The sequence below is a fragment of the Strix uralensis genome, chromosome 17 (assembly GCF_047716275.1).
Source record: "Strix uralensis isolate ZFMK-TIS-50842 chromosome 17, bStrUra1, whole genome shotgun sequence".
Classification (NCBI taxonomy): Eukaryota; Metazoa; Chordata; class Aves; order Strigiformes; family Strigidae; genus Strix; species Strix uralensis.
The window spans coordinates 14,363,927-14,391,742 of record NC_133988.1 but is presented as its reverse complement, the minus strand read 5'-3'; the positions used below and the strand labels follow the sequence as shown (position 1 = coordinate 14,391,742).

Here is a 27,816-nt window from a genome sequence, read left to right as displayed (position 1 = left end):
AGACCGGGCAGGATCCCACATTCGAGGGTGGAAACAGAGCTGGAGCTGCCTTTATAAACCCACAAGTCCTTCCACACTTGGAGGAGGAGTGAGGAGAAGGCACCTCCCATGGCTGTCGCAGAGGATGGTGCAGCCAGGCCTGGAGGATGGCAAAGATGGGGTGGTGAACCAGCAGCACCCAGGAGGACAAATCCAGCTCCCTTCCCACACAGCTCGGGAAATGTCACCCCATTTATACTTCACTTTCTAGCCATCAGCTACCTGCTTTCCCCCAAGGCTGATTTTTGTCAGGAGAGATACAGGCCAGAAGGAACTTGTAACCGTTACCTGCTGAGCAGCTTATGTGGTTTGCTCCGTTATGCCAAGCAGCCCGTTGCCTTTCTAAGAGATTCCTTCAGGCAGAGTCTCATCATTACCTCCAACCACTGGAAACTGTTTTTAATGCTGCTTTTAAAGCATCTGGTTTGCACTTTAGGGCATGCACATGGCCCCCCCCCCGCCCGCAGCCATTACTCCCCTCTCTGCTTAGATCTCTCCAAGTATATTCAAGTTCCTTCAGGTCTTCTTTAATTTCTTGGCTTACCCTTGGCTTGTCTGCCCCTGCTGTCCTTCAAGCAACAGCCAGAACAAAGCAACAGCCCTCGGTAGTGCAAGGTCTAACAGGGTGGATGGAACATTTTCAGCCATTGCCCTGACAACTGACCCACGGGCTGCCAGCACGGCTTCAGGAAGTTGACAGAGATCAGAAGATAGCTTGGCTATGTGTGTGGGGAGGACGGGGCCTCAGCAGCTCCCACACACTCCTAAAAGCCACCCGCTCAGATTAAAGCTGCCTTTAACTCACTGAACTCGCCAGCAGCAGAAACAATCCTTTCCCCTTTGGGTCAGGAAGGGCACAGTTGACCTTCCCTCTAGCAGGAGCTGTGTTTTGCACCAGAACATGCAAATCTGGATCCACATCCACACAAAAAAAAGTATCTCCTCGACTGGGACCTTGATACAAGCCTTAAGACCAGCACCCACAAAGAACCTGAATGTTGGAAAAACCATTGATACATTTAGCTGTGGCACCCTGCTTCAGTTAACAGACATTAAAAAAAACCCCAGTCATTAAAAAAAGGAATTGCTCTTTACTCTTGTATCTTCTTGCACAACAATTTAAATAAATAATAGTGCTTGCACAGGTCAGATTCATCCTGGAGGAAGAACAAACTCGAGTAACATTTCAGGACCATTAATCTCAGAGATCTCACCAAGAGCAAGCAGCCAGACAGCTTAAAAATATATTTAGTCCACAAATGCTTATTAACGTCATTTGCTGATTCACAGCTGAGCCAGTCGCATGGAGCCCAAATGCCACTTCTGCTTTCCCAGCCTGGGCTTCAAAAGAAAAAAAAAAAAAAAAAGTTGAAAGAGTTGCGCATCAAGTTGCTTAACCTATCTCAAAGTCTTCTGCAATGCAACTATTAGACGTGGATCTATCTGGGCTGGAAACTACAGGTCTGGTCTGTAGACCTAAGGTTTAGGAGTCTGATCTGAGTTTTAAAGACAAGGGATTCCCATGTGCTAGGTCTGGCTCACGTACAGCTTTCCACTGTGGTCTCAAAGCAGCCACTACACATCTGTGTCCTCCTGCGCACACCACAGAGGACACACTCCAGCCCCACGATGGCATTGCAGCATCTGCTTAGCTTTGCCAGGCACTTTGAGAGTTGAAAGCACCAAGTATGAACAGCCAGCCCAATCCAACTACCCAGGATGAGCTACAATTCAGTGTTTGTAACGCACGTACACAGATGCAGTTGTCTTGCACACTCACTAGATGCCATTGCTTGGTGTCGCCCAAATATGATTGCCATGTGCTACAAAGCTGAATCTTAGTTTTCTTTTCTTCTATCGACTCTCGCTCTTTTTCCCAATATTAACACAGTCAAGACCAGATTGTAAATGAAATAGACTCTGCAGGCTTACAACAAAATTAACAGTGAAAATCATTACTACTTTTAAAATTACATCTTGAAACCAACTGAAGAAAAACATTTGATGACTTGATAGCTATAAACCCATGTCAAGAATCTGTGTGCATGCTTTGGGGCAGAATTAAAGATTACTTAACCCACCACATTCTTAAGCAAAGTTTTTTTTCATAAAGGGAAATTTAAAGTGTTTCTTCCCCTACTGTTATACACAATACAATGATTTAAAACCCAAAGGATTTTCTCCCTAAATCACCTATTCAAATCTGTATGACGGAAATATATTTAAATATAAAATTTTCATCTTGCTTTGCATTTGAACTTTTAAACGCTTTTCCAGGAAGGCAAGTGTCTCATTAGTCCTTTTAGCCACTCAACCGTACTGATCTGCAAGTAAACAAGAATCCTCACATTACCTTTCTTTTTTAAAAGGATTGATTATATCCACAGAGTTTTTTAACCTAATACACCTCCAGTCAGACTGAGTCTTGCTACTTTTTTAAGTGTTATACAACAATTCAGTCCTCATCAACTGCATCAGGATTTGTCAAAGTCCATTCTACATTTGTTTTCACAAGGTAGACAAGTTTCTATAGATGCTGGATATGCTAGAAAACATCCACCATAACCTATACTTAAGTAAATAAATTTTTTAAAAACAGAGTCAGACCAGAGCCCTGCTCCATTTCACTGGTTTCACAGAGCAGAGCGCAGTTCTCAGAATTAGCAGGGGCCTGGACCCGAGATTTCAGAAAGAGTTTCAGTATTTGGTTCAACTCATTGTGGGGGCAACCTTGAAAGCCTCACTGGGTAGCTAGACAAACCTGCAAGAGCTGACATAAAACCTCCTCAGTTTTCAAGAAAAGCAATCCATCTTCCTACCTGCGTCATTCTTTTTTGTTTCAGGGTTGGATATTTTTTTCCTATTTTGTAGACTGGGGAAGGATGACAAAACTTCTCATTTTCAGTGACAGCAGGACTGAAATAATTATTCCAAACAGAACAATAGAGTTCTCTACATACTTGCTAAAAGTATTGAAATCAAAAGTGATTAAAAGCAAAAACATTTCTGAACAACAGAAACTGAAAGTACTGCCTTTGGAAAACCGTAAACACCAGAATTTTCTCTACAGTAAACACTGAAAGTAACAGATAATTAATGTAGTCTAGGACATTATCACATACTTATAAAACTTGTTTTCTGGAATAATCATACACAATTCACCTTGACTGTATTTCCAAGTCATCATTTAAAGTCACTGCAGTTTGCAGAGGCCTCACTGATGCTATTCTTAATTTCCTTATTTTTAGGTGTGAGAACAGATTACCAGCGCAGAATTTAAACTTAAAAATTGTCAGTTTTAAGCCTCTTTTAGATTGATAATAATTAACCCTGCCTGCATTTCAGAAACACTTTGTGATAAGCGGTAATGAAATAGACAGTTAAAACTGCTTCCGTTTTAAAATTATACTACCGAAGTGCGGGAGACTTCAGCATTATTAACCAAGGAACGCATCTGTCCAAAGCAAACCAGGGAAAAGCAGCCCAACAAAAACACTGAGAAATGGGAGTTAATGGAAGAGTTGCCAGAAGGCTAGAACATTTTTTTATTATGGGTGATTTGCAAAGATGAACATTACAAACTTCCTCCCTTCCTCGAAAGGCTTTCAGGGAAGTATCTCTCCATGGAAGTCTCTGGGCATCAGAGCAGCTCAGAACCAAACCCATCACATTTGGCTTTGGCACAGCACCATAGTTCATCACTGAGGCACATGAAAGCAGACCACAGGTATTAATAGACAGATTCACATGCAAATGCATTTTGCAAGTAGGAAGAGGCAACAGGAAGCTCATTTTTAGCCCAAATGATGAAAACATTACATTACACAAAACAGAACTGCCATTTACCTTTCCATGGAGGATGATTAATTATAAGATGTTTTTCTGCTGGCTTCGGAAGGCTTCTCTGCTTAACTGATGTGTTGCATTCTGCTTTTCAGTCCTTCCTCCTAAGAGGTACCATCACTGCTACCACTAAAACACATTATATTGGTGGGACAGGCAGAGTTGCCACCTCGCTGTTACCTGAACAAACACACTTGGTGACGACCACAGACCAGAACACACTGGCCTCACACCCGAGATCAGAGTCCTGTCGAGCAAGGGCAAAGGCAACAGAAAGCGAGATTCACATGCTGTTTCTGTGAAGTCAGAGACACTGACAGCACTATCATGCAGAAATAATTGAACTAGCAAAATTGTTCCTAGTGAACACCACAGCTGTTTTAGCTCAGCCTACTGCTTTTGCACGATCTGCATTAATAAACACTAAGCCCTAACAAGTGTCAGCTGTGGTCAAACACTGTATGCCCATGGTTTGGAAGCATCAGTTTCAGACCACAGAGAGTCACAAGAGTCCCTTTATCCTCCGAGGTGGTGTTTTCTGTTCTCAGATCAGTTAGTCACCCTAAAACAGTAAGGGGATATAAGCGAGCAACTAAAAAGCACCAAACCAGAGAGAAATAAATTCAAAATCCCAAAGAACTCTGTAATCAGAAGAACAGGCTCCAGGATGTGCCAGGAAATTAATCAACACACCAAGATAAATGCAGCAGTTAACTAGAAAATAAGAGCAGCTCAGAAAGGCTCCTAGACCATTTTCCCCTGCCTAATGCTTGTAGCATCTGGACCTTCCGAAGTGCCTCTAGGGTTACGTTCCCTAAGGAGCACACGGTCCTGGCCTCACTGTAAGCAGCCAGACCCAAGGGGAAGGGAGAGAAAGCAAACAGCACACTGTTTCCAGAAAGCTGCCTGGGCTCCATTCCTTGCTGTAGCTATAACGAGCTTTTCATTTGCAAAGCCCTCTCCCTCCTTTCTTAAAAGCCATTTTCCCCTATACGAAATGGGAGACTGGGGTGTGAAGTGTTAGAACCCATTGCTCTGATTAGGCTGCAAGAAAAATACATTAAAAAAACCAAACTACACTCTCTGCACCCTGACAAGATTTTTATGAACCTCACATCAGTCTATGTCAAGTGGGAAGAGCACACATTTAACACCACACATCGACAGTGGCAACCTGTTCCCCACGCCCTGCGGGACACCTCACCTTCCCGGACAGAGGAGATGACCTCCCGCCTCCACGGTGGGATCCCAGGAACAGCAAACAGCAGCATTTGCTCCACGCTGGCATGGTATTGTTTTGAGGTGGGCAGTTATGAATTCGGATCTTAAAACGCAGCTTTTATAAGCATCTATGTAGAGTCAAGTTTCAAACTCCCCTCTGAGAGAAGTATAACCTAACAAGATTTTTTTCTCAGGAGCACAAAAGTGGAGGAGGAGGGAGAAAAAAAAAAAGCTGCCTCTTGGTGGGTTCAGCACCTGTGTATGCTAAAGCACTTCATGTTTTATGCATGAAATGCTATCACCCCTGTGAAGATCTCTAAGTGAGTCAGACAGACAGGGTCTCTACAGCCTGCTTCTAGGAGAACCTTTTTTTAAAAAATTATTTTAATTCAACCATTTGATTTATCTTACTTTCCAGTCATTTCTAGCTAGATATATTTCAATCAGAGAACTCTACATCAGCTTCCACCTTGCCCCTTCCCATATAAATGTGGCAATTAGCACAGAAAAATTAGTCAACTATGCAGTATTTCACCTTCAATAAAGCAGCTCAAGAAATAATACACCATTTAATCGGTACTTGACAGCCAGGAAAGAAACACAGTGTCTCAGTAACATGCTTAAAGAGGGTTTGAAATCCATTCGTAGACCTTGATGGAAGCCTGTCCTTGTCAACAAAACCCACAATCCATAATAATGCTCAGTATTGTGCTTTTATCCTCTGTTTTATCAGAGCTCATCTGCTGATCAATGAGGAGTCCCATGGAATAGCACTCTGAATTTCAATGTTAACGCAGCAGTACTGTGGTAATGATTGAAAATATTTACATATTGCCTCATTGATCGTGGGGTGTTCTTTTCCAACCATCTGGCTACTGGGCACTAATATTTTTTTTAATTTTGTTTTATTTTTAGGGCTTTAAATAGTTGTAAAGCAGGTTATTTGAACATCTTTACAGCTAACATCCAGCATTCCACCTGAATCAGGTTCTCCCATTATTTTTAACCCAGAACATTAGCAAAAGCATTAATCAATTTTATCCTATCTCAGGGAGGGGGAAAAAAATAATTTTCTTAACAAGGACAAAACCAAGAAAACTCAACAAACACCTGCTCCGTGCTTACCAGAATGATGTGCCGATTCAAGGTCTCATTTTTAATGTGACTCAAGGGTGTCACCATTTTGACAACAGATGAGTGAAATGGAAATATGTCACTCACTCTGCACTCGTTGCCAGCCTCCAGATAAAGAAACGCTGTAAGGGCTGTTTTTTCCACCTCCAGATGGAATACCTTATGATAACTGCAATGCTAAGCCGCTGGGCTCTGTAGTGTGTGCCTGTGTTTTTACTGCCTTTAGTAACTGCTCAAGTTATCCAAGCCAGGCAGTTCAGGCCAGCTGCTGCCATACAGACTGCAAGGATAAAGCTTAAACAAGCACCAATTAGTCTCCCCTGCCTTCCCCCGGCTGAGTCTGTGCACCCAGAGACTCACCCCGCGCACCCCGGCTGTCACCTGCAGCGCCTGCACCTGCGCCCAGCTGGGCATCCCTCACCCAGCTGCAACCTCCAACACTCAACAGGTCCAGAGGTACCCACCCGGGCTACAGAAAGCAAGAAACTGTGATGGAAAATGGGGATTTAACCTCAAGAAAACCCAAACAAAAGCAAAAAGCACCTCACTGCAAGGTGCTCTGAGCTCCAACAGGTTGCACCCCCCCAGCACAGCACAAACAGTTTTACTTAACTCTTGCCTCGCTAGCACCAGGTTTCCATGTAAAAATAAATTTTTAAAAAGGCTTTGAAAAAGCTTATCTGCATGCATTCTTCTAGGAAGTTTAAGAGCAAGTTAAATAAAATATGCAGGAAAGACTGACATCTACAAGATCTGTAAGTTTGCTGTAAGAGACCTCTGCAGGATACTTGACAGGAATATTAAAAAGGTAGTTCTCAAACAGTTGCCAAACTGATTTCAAGGGGGTTTTTAGTGGCTCCAAACCTGTTTATAATCAGAAGCCGACTCTCCTAGCTGCTGGTACCATAAACTTGATTTAGGAAGAACGGGAGGTCTACAAGTCAAATTATACTCAGCCTTTAAACCAGGAATAAACACAGTCTCTCACAGTTTAGCTGATGATTTTTGTAACAATGCTTAAGATTACATTACCTCTTTTTTTTCAGTTTTACTTCGATAACAAGGAATAAAACACAAATTCTGTCAGATGACATACAGACCACAAAAGACAGAGCAGGAGGGAAAAAAAGTGCTCTAACACATCTACCTTTGATACTACAGATGCTCCATTAGACAATGAAATATCCCCTCTATATCAAGTTCATTTTTTCTGCTGGGGCAACCATATGAAGGAGGAGGACTGAAGAAGGCTCCTTCCCCTCCATCCTCTCCACCCAGATGTTTTTGCAGACATGATGCAGAAGATCTGGCTCTTGACCTAATGAGGTCCACTGAAGGCCAGGCACAGAAAGAAAAGCACCTATGAAACACAGGGAGCAGTTTTCCTTACAGCTTTGCATAAATAGTTATTGCTGTTAGAAATCACTTTGTAAGACTTCATAACTCTGAGAAGTTTTACTACCCAGAGTCTTTTCCCCACCCCGACACTGTGGTGCTATGTTTCCAATACTATTACCTCTCCAAGCAGAGCATCAAGCAGAGATACAAAGGGCACACGCTCAGCACGGCAAGTCAAACCACCTCTGGCTTTTCTAAACAAAATGACAGAATAAAAGTGAGAAGCCAAAGCAACACACAGAAGCTGTACTACAAAGTTTAATCCTTCAAGTAGGCTTGCCCAAATATGCTCTTCCCTCTCACAAAGGTAGTGTGTTAGATAAATATGCCTTTTTGAAAAGCCTATTTATAGGCATTAAATGTAAGCAAAAGACAGCATTAGAAATTATTCTGTAGTCCCAAAACAGACAAAAGACGCATTGTGTCCATGCTAAACACATTTTTGAGGATATTTGATGGAAGATGTTTACCATCTGTTGAAGTTAAAACCTGGAACAATATTTTACAATCCAGATACAGGTTAGACAAATAATGGGTCTGAAGAGTCTGGATAAACAACGCTTAAAAACAAGAAAGAAAGGGAAAACAAACCAAGCTATCTGCTCTTCTCCATCAGAAGCCTAAAAGCACCATGCTAGCCTTGCTCAAAAAATAACAGCCCTCCTGGAAACAAGGAAGACAGAGCAAAACTGGAGACAGAAAACTCTGGGATTGTTACCGTCCCTTCTACTGAATTGTGACCTGCCACATTTTAAACGTCTGCTACTGGCTTACCCTTGCTTAAAACAGAAGTGACCCTGCACCTTTGCTTGTAAAGAGCACTGAATTCAGCCACAGAGAGTCCTACCGAGGAGATGAGGATGGCAGAGAAAAAGCAAGTGAGAGGCCTTCCTCCCCCTTCTGTTCTTTTTCACAAAATATCTCAAGAGTTATTTACATACTCGTATCCTGAACTCCCCCTCCAGTTTCACAGTTTGCAGTTAACTGCATTCTGCTGGAGATAACACAAGTTTAGCTTTCAGCATGTTTAGGCTAGAAAACCCTCTGAACGTAACGCCAGGTCACCAAGCCCACAGAGGGAAGTATTTCCAGATGCAGAGACTGGCTAGAAGAGACAGAAATATGAGGCTCCATCTCTCCGCCACCCTGAAGAAATCAACCTACTCAGTGAAGGAGACAACTAAACAGCTTGGCAACGCCTACAACTGGTGCTCAACCTCAGATCCAGTGAAAAGATGTAAATATTTAGATTTCAATTTCATCTGATATGATAAATATAAAATGTCTATTTCCTTCTTAAAAAAAAAAAAAAAGTAGCATTAAAATAGGTAAACCACCCACATAGAGAAAATGATTCTACAGTGTTTCTACCTTTAGGAGGAGGTTATTTAAGTTATGGTATTGATCTTGAAACAAATTACAATCACAGGTGAAGTTATTCCCACTGAATTGTCTTCTGACGTATATAAAACATAATTACACCACATCTGTATATAAATACGTACCTAAAATTGTTTTGCTGTTCATTCCAAACATCTAGTGGCTGGTGGCAGCCCATTATTTTTTTATCTCTTAAGAAATGCCCACAGACCTTCAGGGTTCCCTGTGGAGTGATAACTCTGACTCCAACCCAAATCATCTGAAAAAAGCCCCAGAACAATCCACGAAGTCCTGAACCAGACTCCTTACAAGTAACACATACAAGACACAGCAGAAGCTGAACTGCAGTTTACCACAGCTGTACTATAAAAACCTGAAATCCTTCCAAACCCTTTTAAAGCACATAATGGAATTAAGGCCCTGCCACACATCCAGAGTTAAGTCATGCAAATATCAAACTTTGGAACTGGAGATAACACAGCCTCGCCCCTGAAGTGCCAAGATATGCCGAAGTGCTCAATGTGCTGCTGCTGTTACACACTCCCACCCTCCAAATTAGTTATTGCGCCGTTAAAGAGAAACGCCTTCTCAGGTCATTGCTCTGTGGGTTAAGTCAGCTAATATGCTTGAATTAGTGTCCCAAAGCTTGACAATCGTTATGCAAGTGCCAGCAATCCAAACAGATCAGAGTTGACTTCCTTTCCATTAGAAGAATTGCTGCCATGATGACTAATTACAAAACTTGAAGCTGTTCATTCACTATTATCTTTCCCAAGTCCTCCTAGTTATACTGCAACTATCAGATGTGCCTTCCCAGCTAGTAGCAAACTACCTCGTTTCATTAATGGATTGTCCCAACCTCTGCTCCCCCCACCCATGATGAGACTATAAAAACTGGTGGAAAAACCCCAAGCAGAAATCCCAGTAGCTGGTCTCCAACAGAAGACTGAGCAGTTTAAAGGAACAGGAAAAGAGTGGCAAATTACTATTTCTCCTTACATCGAGGGAGTCTCTCCAACTTACCTAAGCTCAACTGCTTTTCTGCAGAGGAGTTTTAAGGTTCCTGCTTACAACGTCACAGCACTCACCAACCTCAGCTGTCCAAACACAACAAAGTCAGGACTGCAAAAGCTGTGCAGAGTCCTCGCTATGCAAGATGCTCAGTGCTCAGGGTTGGGGTTTTTTTGTGAAAAAACCTTGACGTCCACAAGAATGCAGATTTCTGGATGCTGTAGCTCTTCCAATCTGCCTGAGCAAGATTTTCAGGAGGCTGTTTAAAAGCCAGAAGAAAAATTTCTAATTTGGTGTCCTCAAGCACTAGCTCGGTAAGCAGAAGCCGAAGATCAGCCTTTGCTGCGAAGGGTTGTTGGAAGGCTGAGCCGCTGCTCAGGGTGCTCACCCTCCTACCTGGACAGCTGCCTTCTGCCCAGCACACTTCTTAATCAGCTGAGGTGTTTGCTTTCTGTTCCTGCCCTCTGTGGCACTGCAGCTGCAGAGTCAGAGTGCTGGTATGTGCCCTCCCGCCAGGCAGCAGCGCGGAGGACATGGGAGCAATGACCCCGACACCTACACTCCTGAACTCCCTGCCAGGGCTGACGCCTTCGCTGTAGCTTTCCCACCGTTCATTGACCTGGGCTGCACCAACCACCAAACCCAAGATAACCATATTCTTGTTACCATCCCTCACATATGGAAGCCCACATGCAGGAGATGCTGTTTTCCCTCTCAGTAAGAGACACTGAGTTTCCCCTCCTGGATGGTCTTTCATTGCAAAGCCAGCATCTCCTTGCTGGGATCTCCTCAGACGTGCCCAAGCTCTCCAGGGCAGATTTTAACCCTATGCTTATTAGATTTCTTCCTGCTCTTTCATGGCAAATCATGCAGCTCCCTGCACCCACATATGCTCAATAACTACTTATCTCCACTTGTCTAAGCAACCTCTTATTTCTTCTCGCCTCTGAAGCTTGACCCTGTGTCAAACAGACCCAGGAGGGGTTGCAGGAGTGGGAAGCAGCTCTGTCTCCAGATGCTGCCATCTCTTAGGAGGTCTCCTGGATCCCCACAGCCACCCTTCAAAAAGAAAGATACCTTTTTCCCAACTGGCTTCTGAGTTTATTGGTGGGATTTACTGAAGCATTTTGCTGTGAGCTTCTAGGGATTTTTTTTTTTTTTAATTAAAAAAACACCATCGAAACAGTCACACCAGCAGAATCCCTTGCCTGTGGAAGGTGCACAAGTATGACCAAGAGCTCTATGTATTGACTTGGCATCATGCTGGTTAAAACTCCCTGAAGTGATAGGATCTGGTTAGCCCCATGCTGAATTGTTTTGTTCTTCTTGCATTAAGAACATCTAAGTATCATTCATTACTTTGTTCATTTAAAATTTCATAGGACTCTTGGCATGGACACCACGATTAGAGAAGCCACATTCCCTTTCAGTTCGTGGGTGAGTTCACACAGACTCCTCTGCCCCAGTACAATGTTGTGGCATTTGGATTTCCTCCAACACGCAGGAAACAAAGTTAAAAATAAAGTGTTTTATTTATTCCCTCCCCCCACATTAATTACTCCATTTCCATTCACGCTGAATACTACAGAACATTTTTGTTTATAAGATGCTTTCAGGCTCAAAATTAAATTTTGACATATCTTACTAATTTGGGGAGGTAAACAGAAGTATTAATTGCATCATATCCTATATCAGCCAACTTTAAAATTAAATTAGAAGGCATCTTCACCATTTAGAGAAATTGGCTATTAAGAAAACCATGGAGTTTAGATGTTGCTTTTTCCTTCTACGAAAATAAAAATAAAGAGAAGACAGATGCTGATGTCTGTGCCTTCCCTCTCCTCGAAATGAGGCATGTGTCTCAAATAAGAGGAAGCCTAAAAGAAAAACATCATGTGAAAAAAATGTTTCTCAATGGATCATGCTGGTCCTAGAACAGGACATTACTGTGAATATGCATGAATGGCATGAGTCAAACTACACTCAGGAGTAAGCATCAGCTTTCACTTGCCATTTTCTGAAGCCTTCCAATGAGGCTGCCAAACCAGCAGCTGAATGACAAGATTTTTATTTGAATGTAGGGGAGGGAGATTAATGCTGCTTTGGACTAATTGGAAGAACCTTCTTTAAATTAGCTTGCTTGAAGGATGTGCTGCTTCTCTATTTGTCCAGCTCGCAGAAGCAGTAACAAATCGTGAATAAAAAGAGACTACGTATTTAAATTCAAAACCCCTTAGCACCACTGTCAGTTGTAAGTTTTGAGAATTTCTGTTACAAAAAAAATTAAGGACAAGGTCTTTCCAAACTGGTTGCTGTCAACTAAAATGAGAAGTTAGATAAAACTCCCACATGCCAGATGGTAAATCACAATAAATGCTTGGGCTGTTAGATGCACAACAAGCGACAAACGCATTGAAATACACCATCAGAAGCAAACCCAAAATAGAAAGGATATTTTAATAAGAAGTTATCATTTGGAGGAAAGATCCTTGTAAAGCTTATCAGAATCAAAAGTCATATATTGAGGGTTTCTTACTTTCCTCACTACCTCACATAAGCATGAAGAACAACTAACAATTTTAGCAGAGTTACGTTCGGCTGGGGGCTACTGTCAGCAAGAGCCTTGGAGTTCACTATTTAGACATCACTTATGACCATTTTCTGCCAAGTTACTTAAAAAAATATTGTTAAAGGATAGCAGGGAATTGTTTACTCAAACCATTACTGTTTCCTGAATACAGATGCAAGAAAAAGTTATATTAAGAAGATAAACAGCTGCTACTGTATGCTGTTTAAATGGTAACAAAAGCATCTAAGGGCCATAAAGGGAATAGTAAGGGAATTAAAAAGCATTTTTATGCATGAAGATGGCTAACATCCGTACATTCATTAAAGTGGTATCAACCATGCTTTTAATTAAAAGTTAGTGACAGAAACTTAAATATGATTAATGAAACCTCGTAGCCTACCAGAAGTCTGCCCTATCAAAAGCAAGAAGCACAACAAGCTGCGTTTCCAGCCCTTGCTTACTCGTTTCTCTTTCCCTCCCAGAGATGCTGCCACAGTAAGAACACATTGCAAGGACCACAAAACAGCATTCCTGTGAAAAACAGCAAGCCAGGACAAGTCTGCAACCGTGCTTTCATGCTTAGCCATTCTTTATTTTGTATATCCCGAGGAGGCGTTTCAATTACCGAGCAGCCCAGGGCCAAGACAACAAGCTGGTTACCTGTCAGAATAACCAGCTATACAGCGATCTATCCACCATCGCAGGCATGACGTCTGCCAAACGCCAGGATAAAGGCTGCCCTACAAACAGCAGTCTCCTATTCAACAGTGGAAAAAATCGCTCAGAAGCCAGTGCTGAACTCTGCAACGCAGATAGTCTTCTTGTGTTACTCAGGAGCACAACACAGTCATGACAAAAATAAACTACACGATAAAAATACAGCACGAGCAAAAAGATGTGGGCATGGAGAGGTAATTAGTATGCAATAGGAGGATAAGGAGTCCTACAGGCCATAGATATTTAGACATGCAATCAAACCACTTCCTATTTAAGTCCTGATGTCCACAAAGACTAATCTATTACCACTGTCCTGTTGCACCTCTGTCATGTACAAAGCTGAGCACATGCAGATTATGTCTTCAAAGACTGAAGATGTTTTTTGGCATCCTATTACCCACTCAGCTGCTTCCAGACACACAGAGCACACAGAAGATGGAAGCTCTCGCTTTAGAGCAGGTACTAACACAGGAAAAAACTTTTTTTTTTTGCTTAAATGCACAATTTAAATAAACTTTACCTCAGTCATGGCATTTCAACATCAAATGTGACAGGATTGAATTGTGTGCCTGACTGGACAGGGCACTGCTCTGAGGGGTTCCCCATTCCTGGCTCTGCTAATGACACTCCAGCCCAAGGTTGAGCACCTCGGTGCATTCCTCTGTGCTTCTACTTCTTCAGTGGAGTGAGAGGGGCTGGGGAGGAGGTGAAGAAAGTGATTTAACCCTCCCGCAGTGGGACAAAAAGCTGAAGCTGTTCATGCTGTAGCCTGCTGCCATGGGGCAGAACATACTCCAGAATGGAGCCCAGGGTTGTCTGGGAGCACCAGGCAGGGCCCCTTCTGTCAGTGATGGGGAGGCCAGGAGAAGGGACCGCCAGACCCAGCAGAGAGGACCCCCTCTTGTACCCCATCATCCAGCTAAGGAATGGGCATTCTGCTCCTTCCAAAGGGAAAAATCTTCCTCCTGCCCTCCCGAGGGGAGGCACTGCCTCAGGAGCACGGCCAATTTCCAGCCAGCCACCCAGCAGCTGCAGGGGTGTCTCAAGCCCCGAAAGCCCACGCGAGGTTCTCCCTCAGCTGTAATTAGTCAAAGGCGTTTCTCCTGGGAGGCCGCTGCCAGTCTCACCCCTCGGTTTCTACCACAGGCAGTGAGGCCACCGCCGGGCAGCGCCTTCGCCCCCTCCTCACAGCCAGGCCTCGGCCAAGCGGCTCGTGGGCCACCCCCTTTGTGACAAAGTCTCCACAAGTCTCCAACCCGGTGCCTCTGCCAAAGCTGAATTTGTTGAAATTCAAGCCCGAGAGATGCGGTAACCAAGGGAGGAGGACAAGGAGGGCTGCAGCCAGGATGAAGGCTCTCCCGTGGGCCCGGTCCGCTCTGGCCTCACACATACGGACAGTTCCCTGGCATCCAGCACAGCTTCCTCCACACCCAGCCACGACCTACCGAAAATGCTGCCTCTGCCATTAAAAACGCCCGGTGAGGAGGGTGCCTGTCCCCGGCTGTCAAACACCAACACTCAAACCACGACCAGAGGGGAAAGGTGTTTGCTGCCTACGACCTGCCAGCACAGAGAGAAAGGAATAACGGGGAGTCGGGGGGGTGTCACACAACCAAACCTCATTAGTACCCCCGCGGGGTGTGCCAGAGCAGGGCTATGAACGCCTCATTATTTTGTGTCAGTAATGAGGAGCCGAGGCAGCGTGCTGCTATGGCTGCAGCGCCCGGAGACCCCGCGGCGCAGCAGCCCCGTCCCTCCCTGTCATTTACTCCTCTATTCGGGAAACTTTTACCGCCGATGCATCCCGCTGCCCGAGGGCGAGGACGAGACAGCCTGACCCCGTTCAGGCCGCGGGAGCGCCCGGAGGTACCGGCCGGGTACCCGCCGGCGCCGCGGCCCGCAGGGGCCGGTCCGCCGCCGCCACCCGCCGAGGCCCCAGGGAGGGGCCCGCCGAGCCGCCCCGGCCCCCTCAGGGGAGGCTGAAGCCGCCCCGCGGGCCCGGCCTTCCCTCCCCTCACCCTCCCCTCAGGCCCGCGGCGGTTCCCGCCCCCGCTGAGGCACCGGCCGGCCCGGCCCGGGAGGGCCACCAGGTGCCGGGGCCCGCCCCGCCGCCCCCCGCGCGCCCCCTCACCACGCACCGGCCGCTCCCGGCGCGGCGGCCGCGGCTCCCGCTGCTGTCGCTGCTGCTGCGGCTCGGCGGCTGCCGCTGCCTACGAGTCGCTGCCTGCCGACATGCCCGCGCTCCGCTGGCATAATCCCCGGCGAGGGTGGGCCGGGCGCAGGCAGCTCCTCACCCGCCGGCTCTGCCGCGGCGCGGGGACGGCGGAGGCGGGGGAAGAGGCGAGGCGGGCGGGCCGCCGCTCGGCGCTGCGGGGCGGGGAAGCGGGGACAGGCGAAGAGCCCGGCGCTGCCCCTGCCGCGGCGGCCGGACAGCTTTATCCCCCCCGCCCGAGCCGTGCCCACCGCCGCGGGGAGCCGCCACTTCCTTCCCCGCGCCTGGCCGGCGCTCCCGCACGGCGGGCGGGCGGGCTGGGGGCGCCCCCTGCCGGCCGCGGGGGGAGGCAGCGCCCGGGGCCCGTCACCGCCGGCCGGGGGTGAAGCCGCGCGGCCCCCCCGGGGCGCGTTCGGGAGCGGGCCCAGGCCTCACCCCCGGACCACGCCTCTCCCCGTCCGCACCCGTGAGGGGCTCTGGCTCGCCGCGGGCGCTCCTGCCGCCTTCCTCCAGCCGCTGCCCAGCGCGGGGGGTCCCGCTGCTGCTCGGTGCCTGTAGCGGGTGCCCGCGGGAGCGGTAACGGGCGGTTACGGAGCCAACTTGCACGGTGAGGCCGGGGGGGGGGGTTGTGAAGCCCCAGGTCAGTCTCTAGCTCTGACCCTACCCCCAGGCTTTTTGCAGACCGGAGCTGTGCTGGTTACTCCTGGAACTTTACTCACTGCAAAGACTGGGGGGGAAAAAAAAAAAAATCACGAAACCTTTATCGGTCATTTTATTCAGAAAAAACCCAGCAACAAAATTTGCTGTACTGCTTTAAACATTTGTTAATTTGCTGCGGGTTTTTTTAAGTATGCATCACTTGACCCCTTCTGTTCTACTCTGCAAATGTAAAATACTACCAGCAACCAGCCCCTTGTTCAGCCCTGGGTAATTCCAAACCCACCAGCTGATGCTTCAAGCTCTTTGTCCTCATCCTCAAGGAGCACCTTTGCACCTCACCACGACCCCCTCCCCTTTCTGCTCTTTTTTGCATCCCACCCAGAGCCTGAGCTTGCCTGCCTAGGAAATGAATTTGGTTTGCCCCAGGAGGGTCTAGTCCACGTTATAGCTCTTCTTTTCAGAGCCAAAAGTTGCCAGTGCAAGGCAGATTATTAAAAGGTATCAATGGTCCAAAGAGACGCTTCTTTTTTTCTTTTTAGAGATGTGGACAAATAGAAATTTTATATTCCAAAGGTTAAAAGCTCAGAGCTGAAGGAGTTGCAATGTTGATTATCATAGAGAAAACTACGCCTGGGAGTGTCTTGCAAGGGCCTCTGAGCCAGAACAAAGCCCGGGGCTCCGGGCAAACCCCAGGAAATCTGGAGAGGTGATAAATGCCAGAGAGGGGGCAGGTGGAGTAACACCAGAGGAAGATGATGAAAGTCCTCCTCAGAGGAAACATAAGCTTCTGATTCTCTAGAAGTCCTTATTTGTCCCAAAATATGGAACAGGGCAATCTGCTCGTATTAAGGGGAAAAATTTTAAAAGGGATTTAAAAAAAAAAAAACCAAAAACATCCAGCTAAGTGCACAGCAAGGGCAGTCACATTCTCCACAGTAAACACACGCTTCATGTGCCCCACTTTTTGATGCTTCAGGTCTGATTTTCAGAAGCACTGAGCATTCAGGCCTCCCACTGCTTTAATCTGGAACTGCAGATTCTCTGCCCCTCTGAAGAATCAGGCCGAAGGCACCCTACTGAACAGGTCACATTTATGTGAAAAGGTTGTCCTAGAAGTTTACTAAGAACAACACTTACATTCCCCCCAACTTCAGTGTTACAATAGAACAGAAATAGCCTAAAGAGCTCCAACAGACAGAGCTTGAAAAATAAATTCTGACTCACAATTCAGTTTTCTTTAAAAAAAAAAAAAAAGAGTACATGAATATGAATGATACTTTTGAAGAATACTTTAAAATTCTACCTGTTAATAAAATGGTGGTGAAACATCTTCAGCTAACTAGCAGAGCTGCACAGGGAAGTCAAGATTCTTTTTTCCTCCCTCAACCCCTCCTAAGTTAAAATTCTAAGTAAAAATATGGAATACCAACAAAATTGTACATGTATTGGTGTAGCCTGCAAATATATCTGAGGAAGTTATCTCTAAGCATTCAGGCCCAGTTTCTACATTTTAGAATAAAGGGGGAGAAGTCAAGGATGTTAGTTACTGCTTTTCCCAACTCTGATCTTGTATTAAAAGAACCATTCTTGTATTAAAAAAACCCACAGGGCAGAAGTGGCTGCAAAAAAATACAATTTTTCAAAGAGACTGTGCATGGGTGGGACAGTTCTTCATCACATATCTTAAAACACAGTCTAATTTTAGAATCAGACCTTCACAAGCTTCCTTTACGACAGCTATTCTGGCCTTATAATCACATAATTGGTGGCTAAACATCTTGAACAAGGACAGAATTTGAAGCACACAATATGATTAAAACCTACATTATCACTGATGTAATATCCCAGAACCTATTATTGTTCTTGGGCAGGAGGAAAGAATCTAATTAAACATTTATTTAATATTAAAATACAAACTAAAATATCACTGTTGGACAGTCATTCAGCAATATGCCAACGAGCAAATATGTATTTTTCACCAAGAGATGCATTTTGCATGTATGTTCACAAATACAGCTCGGATTTGGTTTGGAATTGTGCACGATCAGAACACTGGCATGGCACAAACCCCAGCCTGGCATATTAAAACAGTAACTTCGGTTAAGTAGTTACAGTCGTGGAGTGTCAGCTGGAGGTGAGGTGCTCACTGGGAGACAGGATGGCCGCTGTCAGCCTCGTGAAGCCGGGCACGCGCAGTATCAAAACACTACTCACTGCCACTGTTGGGAGACATCAAATAATTTAGAGCAATATTTTCCTAACACAGCCAGCGGCAACCAAACTAGCAAAACATTGCAGCCGGCCAGCCATAACGGAAGAATTGCTCACAGTTTTGTCACAATGAAAAATATCCATGTTATACGGTTTAAATTAAAAGGATTTACCATACAACAGTAGTTCTCTTTAACACAGGTAATTCATGTTGCTTTTTGTATTCAAGTTCAAAATTTCCTACTGTCTAATATTTACATCATACCATAAATATTTATAAAACGGTGAGGAAAACGAAGTGCAAAAGGATAACACTATCATTTTCTGAAAACAAGCTGCCTTTTAGTTTCTTATTCTTATTATAAATTGAGTATCACTATTTAAAAATAATTAATATTTCTAAAAATATTACAATACAGGATAAACATTGATTTCTCAAGTGTAACAAAAATATGTTTAAAATATAGGTGGCTGTTTGAAGTACAAAATATTGCTGTTTGTAAAGGGTAACATGGTTGTAAAACTACTATTGAGGGTTTATAAAAATACAAAACAATTTGCATTTACTGAGTGCATAATTACATATTAGTGCAAAAAAAAAAAAGCATATTTGCATTCAAGAGAGAATTGTCAAAGATTTGCAGAGGTACGTAAAACATGAAATTTTTTCAGAGTCATGCGTATTGACCCCAAATCTCTATTAATCCTTTCCAAGCGATCTTCCAGGGCTTCCTAAAAGAAACAGTCAAAGAAAAAAAAAAAAAAGTATTTAATACAACAAAATCTAGTGATCCTTCTAAAATGAAGAAACTGCTATTATTCCTATATTCAGCTGGTATCCTTTTTGATGCATTACTAGCATTCTGTTAGCACCCAAAAGCTACAGCCAGACCTACAATTGTTTCGTATTATTATGTATGTGTGTGTATTTGTGGGTTGTTGGCTTTTTTTTAAAACTGTTTCAGGTATTTTGGTTTTTTTCCATGTGACTTACAAAACTCCCACGAGATAAACTTGACAAGAATTAGGACGGGCTGATAATTAAGGAGACACATTTAAGAAACAGCTGACCACAGTGAGTGGCAGTACTGATTTACTGGAATGCACTTTTACTTTCCAATTGAGAAACTGATAACAAGCCCTGGGATTACAATGCAGGAAATGCTGAAGTTGCAGCTTCACAGAGACCTCTGAAACACAACTCCGAGACGCTTGTTTTTATTAAGAGTCTGTAGAGCTTTCTTAAGAAGGCACTGTCCTGTATTCCACCTACACTGCTTATTTTTCCCTACTTATTTTCTTCTTTATACTTTCAAGTAGACAAAACCCACCCAACCAACCAAAAACTAAACTCTGCACTTTCTCCTACAGCACAACATCCTCTCTACAGCTTCAGGGATCTATTTCATAGTCACTGCATTTTCTTCATGTATTGCCTTTATCTACATCTCAGTGTTACCACAAGAACAGACTATTCTTGTAGTAATTCAGGAAAATGCATCCCTTGTACAAAAAAATAGAAGATATAAACAGTCTCACACAGAATGTACAGTAGGTAGTATGTGTATATATATATATATGTATACACACACATACTTTATATGCATATATACACACACAAAAGAAAAGTTGTCAGTTTGTGGCGGGGGCAGAAATCAAATGTTTGCAGGGCTAGTTAGTCTCTTCTGAATCACTTGCATACAAATTATCCAGACTTACACCTTTTACAATGCAAGTCAGACTGTGTCTATAATTAACTTCCAGTAACTTCCAGATTATCTTCTAATGCAATAAAGTCTAGAGAACAGAACATCTTTCCCACAGATTCAAAGTTCAGCCATATTCAATTCTCAGTGGTACGGAAAAATTCCCACAGTAATCACATTTACTGTATAGCAGAACTTTATTCCACACTATATATTCTCAAATTACGGAACAACAACTTAAGAGACCCGTCATATGTAGAAGCTTTTTCACCTGATTCAATCTTGCTTGCAAGGTCATTCTTCCACCAGAACAAGGTATCCGACTCAATGCAGCCTCAATCTAACAACAGAAAACACTTCAGCTGTAAATTATAGTTTCAAGAGCCAATATAAGTCTTCGTAACTCATCTTACAAAGAGAGGTGAGGTGTACAGATTACAGATACATGTCCAGTCTTGTTCTTAAACACTAATTTATGTTACTGTAATATGTGCCGTACAAAGCTGATAAAAAAGTTAACATTCATAAGCAGACCCTCTCAAGGATCATTTTGAAGAGAGCACTCTTAGTTGCCAGAATAACCTTCCTTGTTTGAAAGGCCAATTTAAAGCAGCACTGTCCATTAAGGAAGAAAGTCAATTCACTCCAACCCTTCCATTCACACTGTGTTTATGTTAAAGTGACTCTCCTTTAATGAAGTTCAAGTCCAGAAGAGGACTGGAGTATGGGAAGTAGAGCAGGGAATGATAATGGCACATTCGTAGGGTAACGCTAGAAATTGGGTATCAATTTCAGCCATGCATTACATAGGTATACGGCTACATCCCTCACCTCTCATACAACAATTATGTTTCGTCACAACTTTAAAATAAAAAATAATCTTTGCCTGTTGCTTTTCTTGAGTCAGCTCATCAAAAAGCCTCTCTGTTTCAGCCAGAGTCTTAATCCTTGCTGTGTATTTGAAGTCTCCCTCACAAGGTGATAGCACTGGCTCATACTTTTGTGCTACGCTCCTCTCGTCCCAAGCTGTCGTTTTCTTCATTCCAGTATTGACGGATTCAGCACAAGAGCTGTGTCTGACACCTGAATGCTGCCTTCCTGTTAATAAAATAGGGTTCTTTTTAGTGGTTTGTAATTGCCTGTGAAATTATTACATAGGACAGAAAAAGAAACTAATAACAAGAAAATCAGTATGATCTCAGAGGTATATAAACTGAGGATAGTGACTAGCAAAGCCTCATTAACTTGCCTTAAGCAAACTTTCCAGAAGAATGCAAAACATTTGTAAGGGTCATCTTCCAAGTGATCTTTATAACACAGCATATTTTTCGGTTAACAAACAGCTTACTGTACTGTGCTAATTAGGAATTATTTCCACTGCTACAACTTTTCTAAATATCACCAAGTAGACTAGTTGTCATGAAAACACTAGTCTAAATAAATGCATTAATAAAAACAAAACCAGAACATTGTGACAAGAATTACAAAAGTGAGAAAAGATTTGGTTCAATCAATCATTTAAAAAATCTGAAACAACTGGCTTTATTATATTCTTTGCTATCTGTAATGCAATCTTTAACAATAGAATTTTATTAGTATGTCTCAGTATGTACATCTTAATATAGACCCTAGTAAGATATGCATTGTATAACTGAGTTAAGCATAGGAAAACATATTGCCCTTCTTTCTCAATTTAATTATTTTTGTTGTTCCATTGTGTTTGTGCACACACACATATACATAAAAATAAAATACTGTATGAATGATATTTCTCCACCTACAGGAATAAGATGAGATTTAGGGGATTTTTAAAAGTTGGACTTCATAAATTGTCAGCTTTCTATTTAAGCAGCTGTTACCAATGTAAAAGAAATTATGGCAAAAAAACCAGTTTCCCCCCATTCCCCCATTTTGACAGATTACCTTCTACATCATCTAGTGAGAGAAACTGGAGCCTTTTTCTTGGATTATTGTGCTGTAAAGTAGATGTAGGACCAGTTTCCAGGTCATCTAGAAGTATATCAAATCTACAGAGCAGGAAGCACACAATTACTTGCTAGAAATCATATATCAAGCAATACAATATTTCCTATTTTTTCACCTTTTGGTTAAACAAACAAATTTCTTATAAAACAATTTGTATCCCACAGGCATTGCAAGTCTTCCAACTACTGCTCATAGTACCAAAATACCTCGTTCATGTGACTTTCTTTCAGAAGCAGGCCAAGCTGTCACTCCCAAACACACTAAGCTCCCACGTTGTCATCCTCAAGAACTATCAAAGTGGTGCTACACATTTCTTCTTCCTCATGTGCATGTCCTACACTTTAATCTCGCAGGTAAGTAAGTTCTCAAACTCTACAAGCCTTGCCAAGCAAAGATCTCTATAAAAACCATAGTATCTAGTACAGTTAGCAGAATTTTTAATGCATTTTTAACATGCTTGTAGGTGCCGTGACAGGTACGTAGACACTACTTTCAACTCTTGTTTACATGACTTGATAAGTGGCATGTAGATCTGGACTTACTCCACAGAACAATTCTTCTGTAACTTCTTTGTCACTGATCAATGTTGTGTCAATAGTAAACCCAACATATCATCTTGGTGAATGCTAAAGACTGGAAATCACTCTAGATTTTTCTTGCCAGATTTAAAAAAAACCCAAAACCCTTGGTTTTATATTCAGAAATCTTCACGACTCATTTTTGAGGACTTTTAATGAACAAGAAACAGCAGCATTAAGCCTGCATAAATATACTGCTTCTATAATAAAGATCAGAACACAATTGTATTCACAAGGCTCATACCTTGTCACCGTGTTTTCATTTTTGCTAAGCAAATGGCTAAATCCAGGAGAGAGGTTTTCTTTTGGAGATCGTTTTGGGCTGTATGTCACAGACACTGGCGCCAACATTATCTCTCTTGTTGCTGCAAAAGACAAAGTATGTTTAACTACCTAAAACTTCTCCCAATGCAGTATCTCCCACTCAGGTGATCAGATGTTTACATCTTAAAACAACACTTTTCAAAGCTGTCTACATGTTTATTTAAATTAGATGAAAAGAGCATTGCAACACAGAAAAATGAAAATAAACTTAGAACTCTCACATTTTCTATGATTGTAGACAAGCTTTTTTTTCAGACTATCTGTTAGAATAATTCAGAAATCCTATCTTTATTTTTCTTTCTTCTAGAGCAGCCGTTCATTATTTGCTTCTACTTTTTGAGTAACACAAACCAAACTTTGGAAAAGCACTTACTTGGAGTATTTGATTTCCTGTTTGAAGGAGGAAGGGATGATGACCTCTGGCCAGAAGGGGAGCTGTACCGTTTGGGTCTGTGTTGGTCTTTACCTTTCTCAGGGGATCTGTTAGCAACTAAAGAAGTTTCAACAAACCCAACAGTTTGACGTCGATTTGATGTTTCTAATTAAAAGGGAGAAGTTATTATATTAATCAATCCTTTTCAATACAAGGACTCACAAGTATTCTCCTGTACTCAGCTTTTACTGTACAAAGACTGAACTTAGTCTGGCTCATGTCAACATATTTGTGCTGTTTTGCTCAAGTCTCACTTTCTGCTCATCATATTCATGAAACAGACAGTTTAACTCATGAAAGGATGCTTTGTAGTGTGTGGGGGAGAAATGCTGCTAAATAACACTCGTTTAATGAAGAGACAGCGGAAAGCAGGACAAAAGCATCTTTTGGGAAAGAGGGTTTGTGTACCCGCCTAAACAAGAACATAAGCATTTGAGACAGACTCAATGTTTTCTAACTACAAGGCTTCCTACATCAGTGTTGTTAGAACAGCTCAGTACAGTCCTACAGTACACATGCCAGCTTTCTTACTAACATTTCGATACAACACCTTGAGGACAACACTAAAATGGATGTACAACCAGCCAGAGCTTTGTTAGAGCTCCATTAACTGTTTATAAATACTTAGATATTCTTAGAAAAAGGACACTAACTACTCTTTAGCTTGAGACCTAACAGCAACCTTTGCATTCCCCCTGTTTCAAACAAATCACTATATCATTTTGAATTTTCTTAGGAAAACTCCAGAAGTTTGCATGCTAAAACGCTTTTTATCACATCACTCAAGCCTGATGGACTTTAATGCTGAGAATAACAAAACCAAAAGACATGCAAACAAAGAAAAGCCAGTAAAGACAAGTTCAGGAATATAAAAACAAAAGTTACTAGCTGATGAGTCTTCTTTTTCTGTCTGTGTACCCCAATCTTTAAATGCTTTTCTTTCTTCAAGTTCTTTAAAGGCTTTTATAATTGGTGCTTCTGACATGTCATTTTCTTTCTTTTCTATTGTGTTTGTTGAAGAGTCTTCTTGTGAGGAGTCTTTTTCAGGAGGAGAATGGTGCCTTACAAGAACATGAGGAAGTGGAGGGGAAAAAAAAAGGATCAAGTTTTTTTACTTTATTTCCTATATCCAAATACTAGCTGAATAAACAAAAAACTGGAAAAATTTAGTTTTGGATTTACAGTTATCAAACCAAGAATTTTTAGAGTGCTTTTTAGTTTCAGCCAAGATCCTCAGAGGATTGTGTTATAGCCCATGCAAGAATCTAAAGTTGAACAGCGTGAGTTAAATTTGGTGACTTGACATGTTCTTAGCACTAAATACATCCTGACAGAGGCTTTAGGAGCTTGTGAGGAAGAAATCAAACTACTGAGAAATTATACCCTAAATTACACCTGGAGCTTCACACTGGAGGAAGGCTGCAGCCAACTGCTACAGCTCACATCCAGTACGACACAGCACGCTGTCTCCAAACTCAGAGTGGAACTGGACACAGACATGGGAAGTGTAAAGACAGCAGTGCAAGATGCAGTTGAAGCTTTCTGATATTTCAGGGAAGGTACTGAAAGCTGCTGCTGCTTGCTTCATACCAGGTTAGCGAAGGAAGAAAGATGTTTTGTTTTTAAGGAATTGTATAGCATCTACAACATTGAGAAATTTTAGAACTCTACTTAACAAGCACAAAAATCTAAAAATATGAATCTAGTCAATTCCGGATAAAACTATTTTTAGAAGTGTTCAACTCTACATCATAGTGGAGACTGAAGGAAACCAACTCACCTAGAAGGAATATAGGTTTCTTCTAATCTGTTATCTTTGGGGCTTTCCTGGACTTCCAAAGGCTGGCCAGTGAAGATTGAATACTCTGCTCCTGGTATCAACCACTTTCGCCTGCTGACATCAGGAGTTGCCAACTTGCTATGGGAGCAAAAAACTTCAAAATTATGAAAGGCTTTGGAATTTTTTCTCTTTTTTTAATTTAAGAAAAAAAATTAAGAAAATCCGGCTATTTATTCTAAACAGAAATAACAAGAAATATACAATAAACTTGTAAATACTGTGGAAAAATAACTGCTTTTAAAAACATGTTTGTGAAGTAAAATTTAAAAAAAAAAAAATCATATGTTGAGGCTTCAGTCTAAATTACTCAATATGCTCAGAACGCAGAACTCCACAGAGATCATCTTGTAATTTAATGCTGCTTACTCAGACAGAGGTTTGGGTAACAAGTAGTTCTCAACTAAACAAAAACATTTTGGTGTAGTTTACTCCAATAGTTCAGAGAATCTGACCCCAGCTTTCCCTTTGACCCCGTTTGTTAGAAAAATAAAAAATAAAAACCAAACAACCCAAACAAGAAAAATTCTCTGTTGATGACCTGAGAGTGATAAATATTAACTAATAAGCATCAATGAGTATATTACAATCTTTATTATCTTGAAATATCAAAAGAAAAATGTGATTTTTATACACAGGAAAGTAGATGATAAATAGGAAAAAAGGGTTCTTGTTTACACGGGGCATGAACCATAACTACTATTCCATAGATCTACCCTGCTGTGCATTCAATTGGAATGAGGCTTTCTTTGAGCCTTTGAGATCAGTCAGGGACAGATTAACTTCCAAATCCATACTGGCTCTTACATTCTCCTCCCTGATGAACATGGTCTTCCTTTTTTCTGTTCACTGTTGAGGGATCTTGTTCATAAATATTAAAATACATCTAAACAGAAATCTGTCCCTGTCCTACACTACTTGCATCTTCACAGTCATCAAAAATCAGATCCCCCCCAAAATACTGCTGTTCAATATATACAAATGGACATCCACAAAACACATTACGTTATCATTTTTGTGCTTCACAGCATCAGTGCTGAACTGGGAGAGACCCCAAAGAAGCCATAACTAATAAAAACCAAAGAGGGACAAAGCTTTTCCAGGTCTTCAAAACATTAAAAAAAAACCCAAACCCCCACCCACAAACCAGAACACAGGCCAACTTGTCAATTTTAATTTCTTTCACATAAATTCACAATTCAAACTAGAGTATGAATTCTAATTGAACTTCCACTCTACTCTCAGGATACCTGTACAAACTATATTCAGAAACATAAAAAGGGAGTAATCAGCCTTTCAAATCAATGACAAAGACACAAAGAAAAACTTCATCGTCTAATTGGACTATTAGATTTTATTCCCAAAATCTTTGTTGAGCATGGGAATCCCTATTCAGCTGAGCAATTGAGACCTATCAAACACTCATTTGAAAAGTCTACAGACAGTCTGGCAAGTCACACATGTATTATCCAAAGTATTTATTTGGTTTTAATAATTTCTTGTCATGTGAAGTCTCTGGATTATGTCACAGGGTTTTAATCCAGTTTAGCCTACAGACTAACATCATCTTGATCCATTTTTAGCCAAAACACATTAAAAAGTATTCTAAAACACATGACCTGTTTTCACATTGTTGGAATATTCACTTACTTGGCACAAGAGGTTCTTAAACGATTTTCAGTAATATGGCGAAGTTTCAGCATATTTTCATGTTCTACCTGCTTGAGCTGAGCTTCAAGTTTTGAAATTGTCCTAATGTGGAAGTAGCAAAGGTGCATTATGATTTAAATGACATAAACAATATATCAGATTTCTTAGAGTTTACTCATTTTTATTCAGATATCCTGGGTGAAGCAGAAGAACAAGAGTAACTACTACATTTTTATCTATCTATAAGTATTTGAATTCTAAGTTAAATAAGTTAGGTAACCTAGCTAGAAAAACAGGACCAGGAGATATTGCTGTGGATCAAAGCATTCACCTCAGAGGGGTTGGGGAAAACAAAAGAAGAATTTTCCTCCTTGAAATGATGTACTTATAAAAAGGTCACCCTGACTCTGGATTTAATGAGTGGCTCCTTCTCCTGTGTGTCACTCAGGTAACTCCACCAATCTGCTGCTCAGGCTCTTCACATGATTTTCCTCTCTCCCACATACTGCAGTCCACATCTTCATTGCCCTTTGGCAATGCACACAGTCTTAGGCATTCCCCACTTGGAGAACGGAAATACAGGGTTTTGGAGCAGGATATGAAGAAAAAAAAAAAAAAAAAAAAATCTCTCCTTTTCCATACAATTTTGCCAGTCTGGAGTGATTCCTAGTACTGAGAATCAGGCAGGAAAAAACAGAAGCACCAATAGAAATACTTGGCTGAACTGTCCTTCACGCTATCTTCATTTCCTCAACAGTCCCAATAAAAATTTAAGGCAGAGTGGTTTTGGCTTCCTTTTATTCCTTCCTTTAATTCTTCCTATTCATTCTTTCTATTCTTCTTGAAAAATTCAGGTGATCTGAGCAGCAAAGAACAGGACTGTGACATGTCCCGAGTATCACATTTG

At 42.2% G+C, this 27,816-nt stretch overlaps 2 protein-coding genes across 12 annotated transcripts in view; both read right to left on the bottom strand.

Moving 5' to 3' along the window:
- The window catches only part of PITPNM2 (phosphatidylinositol transfer protein membrane associated 2), a 142,001-nt gene extending 126,250 nt beyond the window's left edge, over positions 1-15,751 (bottom strand). For 5 of the 8 annotated variants that reach the window (XM_074887155.1, XM_074887166.1, XM_074887165.1 and 2 more), the window contains exons 1-2: positions 15,451-15,751; positions 14,758-14,872 (exon numbers count right to left, since the gene is read on the bottom strand). The gene's annotated coding sequence lies outside the window, so the exon portion shown is untranslated. Of the gene's footprint in view, positions 1-1,253; positions 1,272-7,384; positions 7,461-14,757; positions 14,873-15,450 lie in introns of those variants that run through there. The other 3 variants (XM_074887156.1, XM_074887157.1, XM_074887158.1) reach the window with 3 other exon arrangements.
- A 2,053-nt stretch (positions 15,752-17,804) lies between these two features.
- Positions 17,805-27,816, bottom strand: part of MPHOSPH9 (M-phase phosphoprotein 9) — a 32,244-nt gene continuing 22,232 nt past the window's right edge. For all 4 annotated transcript variants that reach the window (XM_074887180.1, XM_074887182.1, XM_074887181.1 and 1 more), the window contains 9 exons: positions 26,910-27,011; positions 25,203-25,340; positions 24,308-24,483; positions 23,363-23,527; positions 22,910-23,030; positions 22,025-22,128; positions 20,988-21,199; positions 20,373-20,441; positions 17,805-19,127 (listed from right to left, as the gene is read on the bottom strand). In XM_074887180.1, the coding sequence (XP_074743281.1) occupies positions 19,026-19,127; positions 20,373-20,441; positions 20,988-21,199; positions 22,025-22,128; positions 22,910-23,030; positions 23,363-23,527; positions 24,308-24,483; positions 25,203-25,340; positions 26,910-27,011 (1,189 nt within the window). In that variant the 3' untranslated portion in view covers positions 17,805-19,025. The remainder of the gene's footprint in view (positions 19,128-20,372; positions 20,442-20,987; positions 21,200-22,024; positions 22,129-22,909; positions 23,031-23,362; positions 23,528-24,307; positions 24,484-25,202; positions 25,341-26,909; positions 27,012-27,816) is intronic.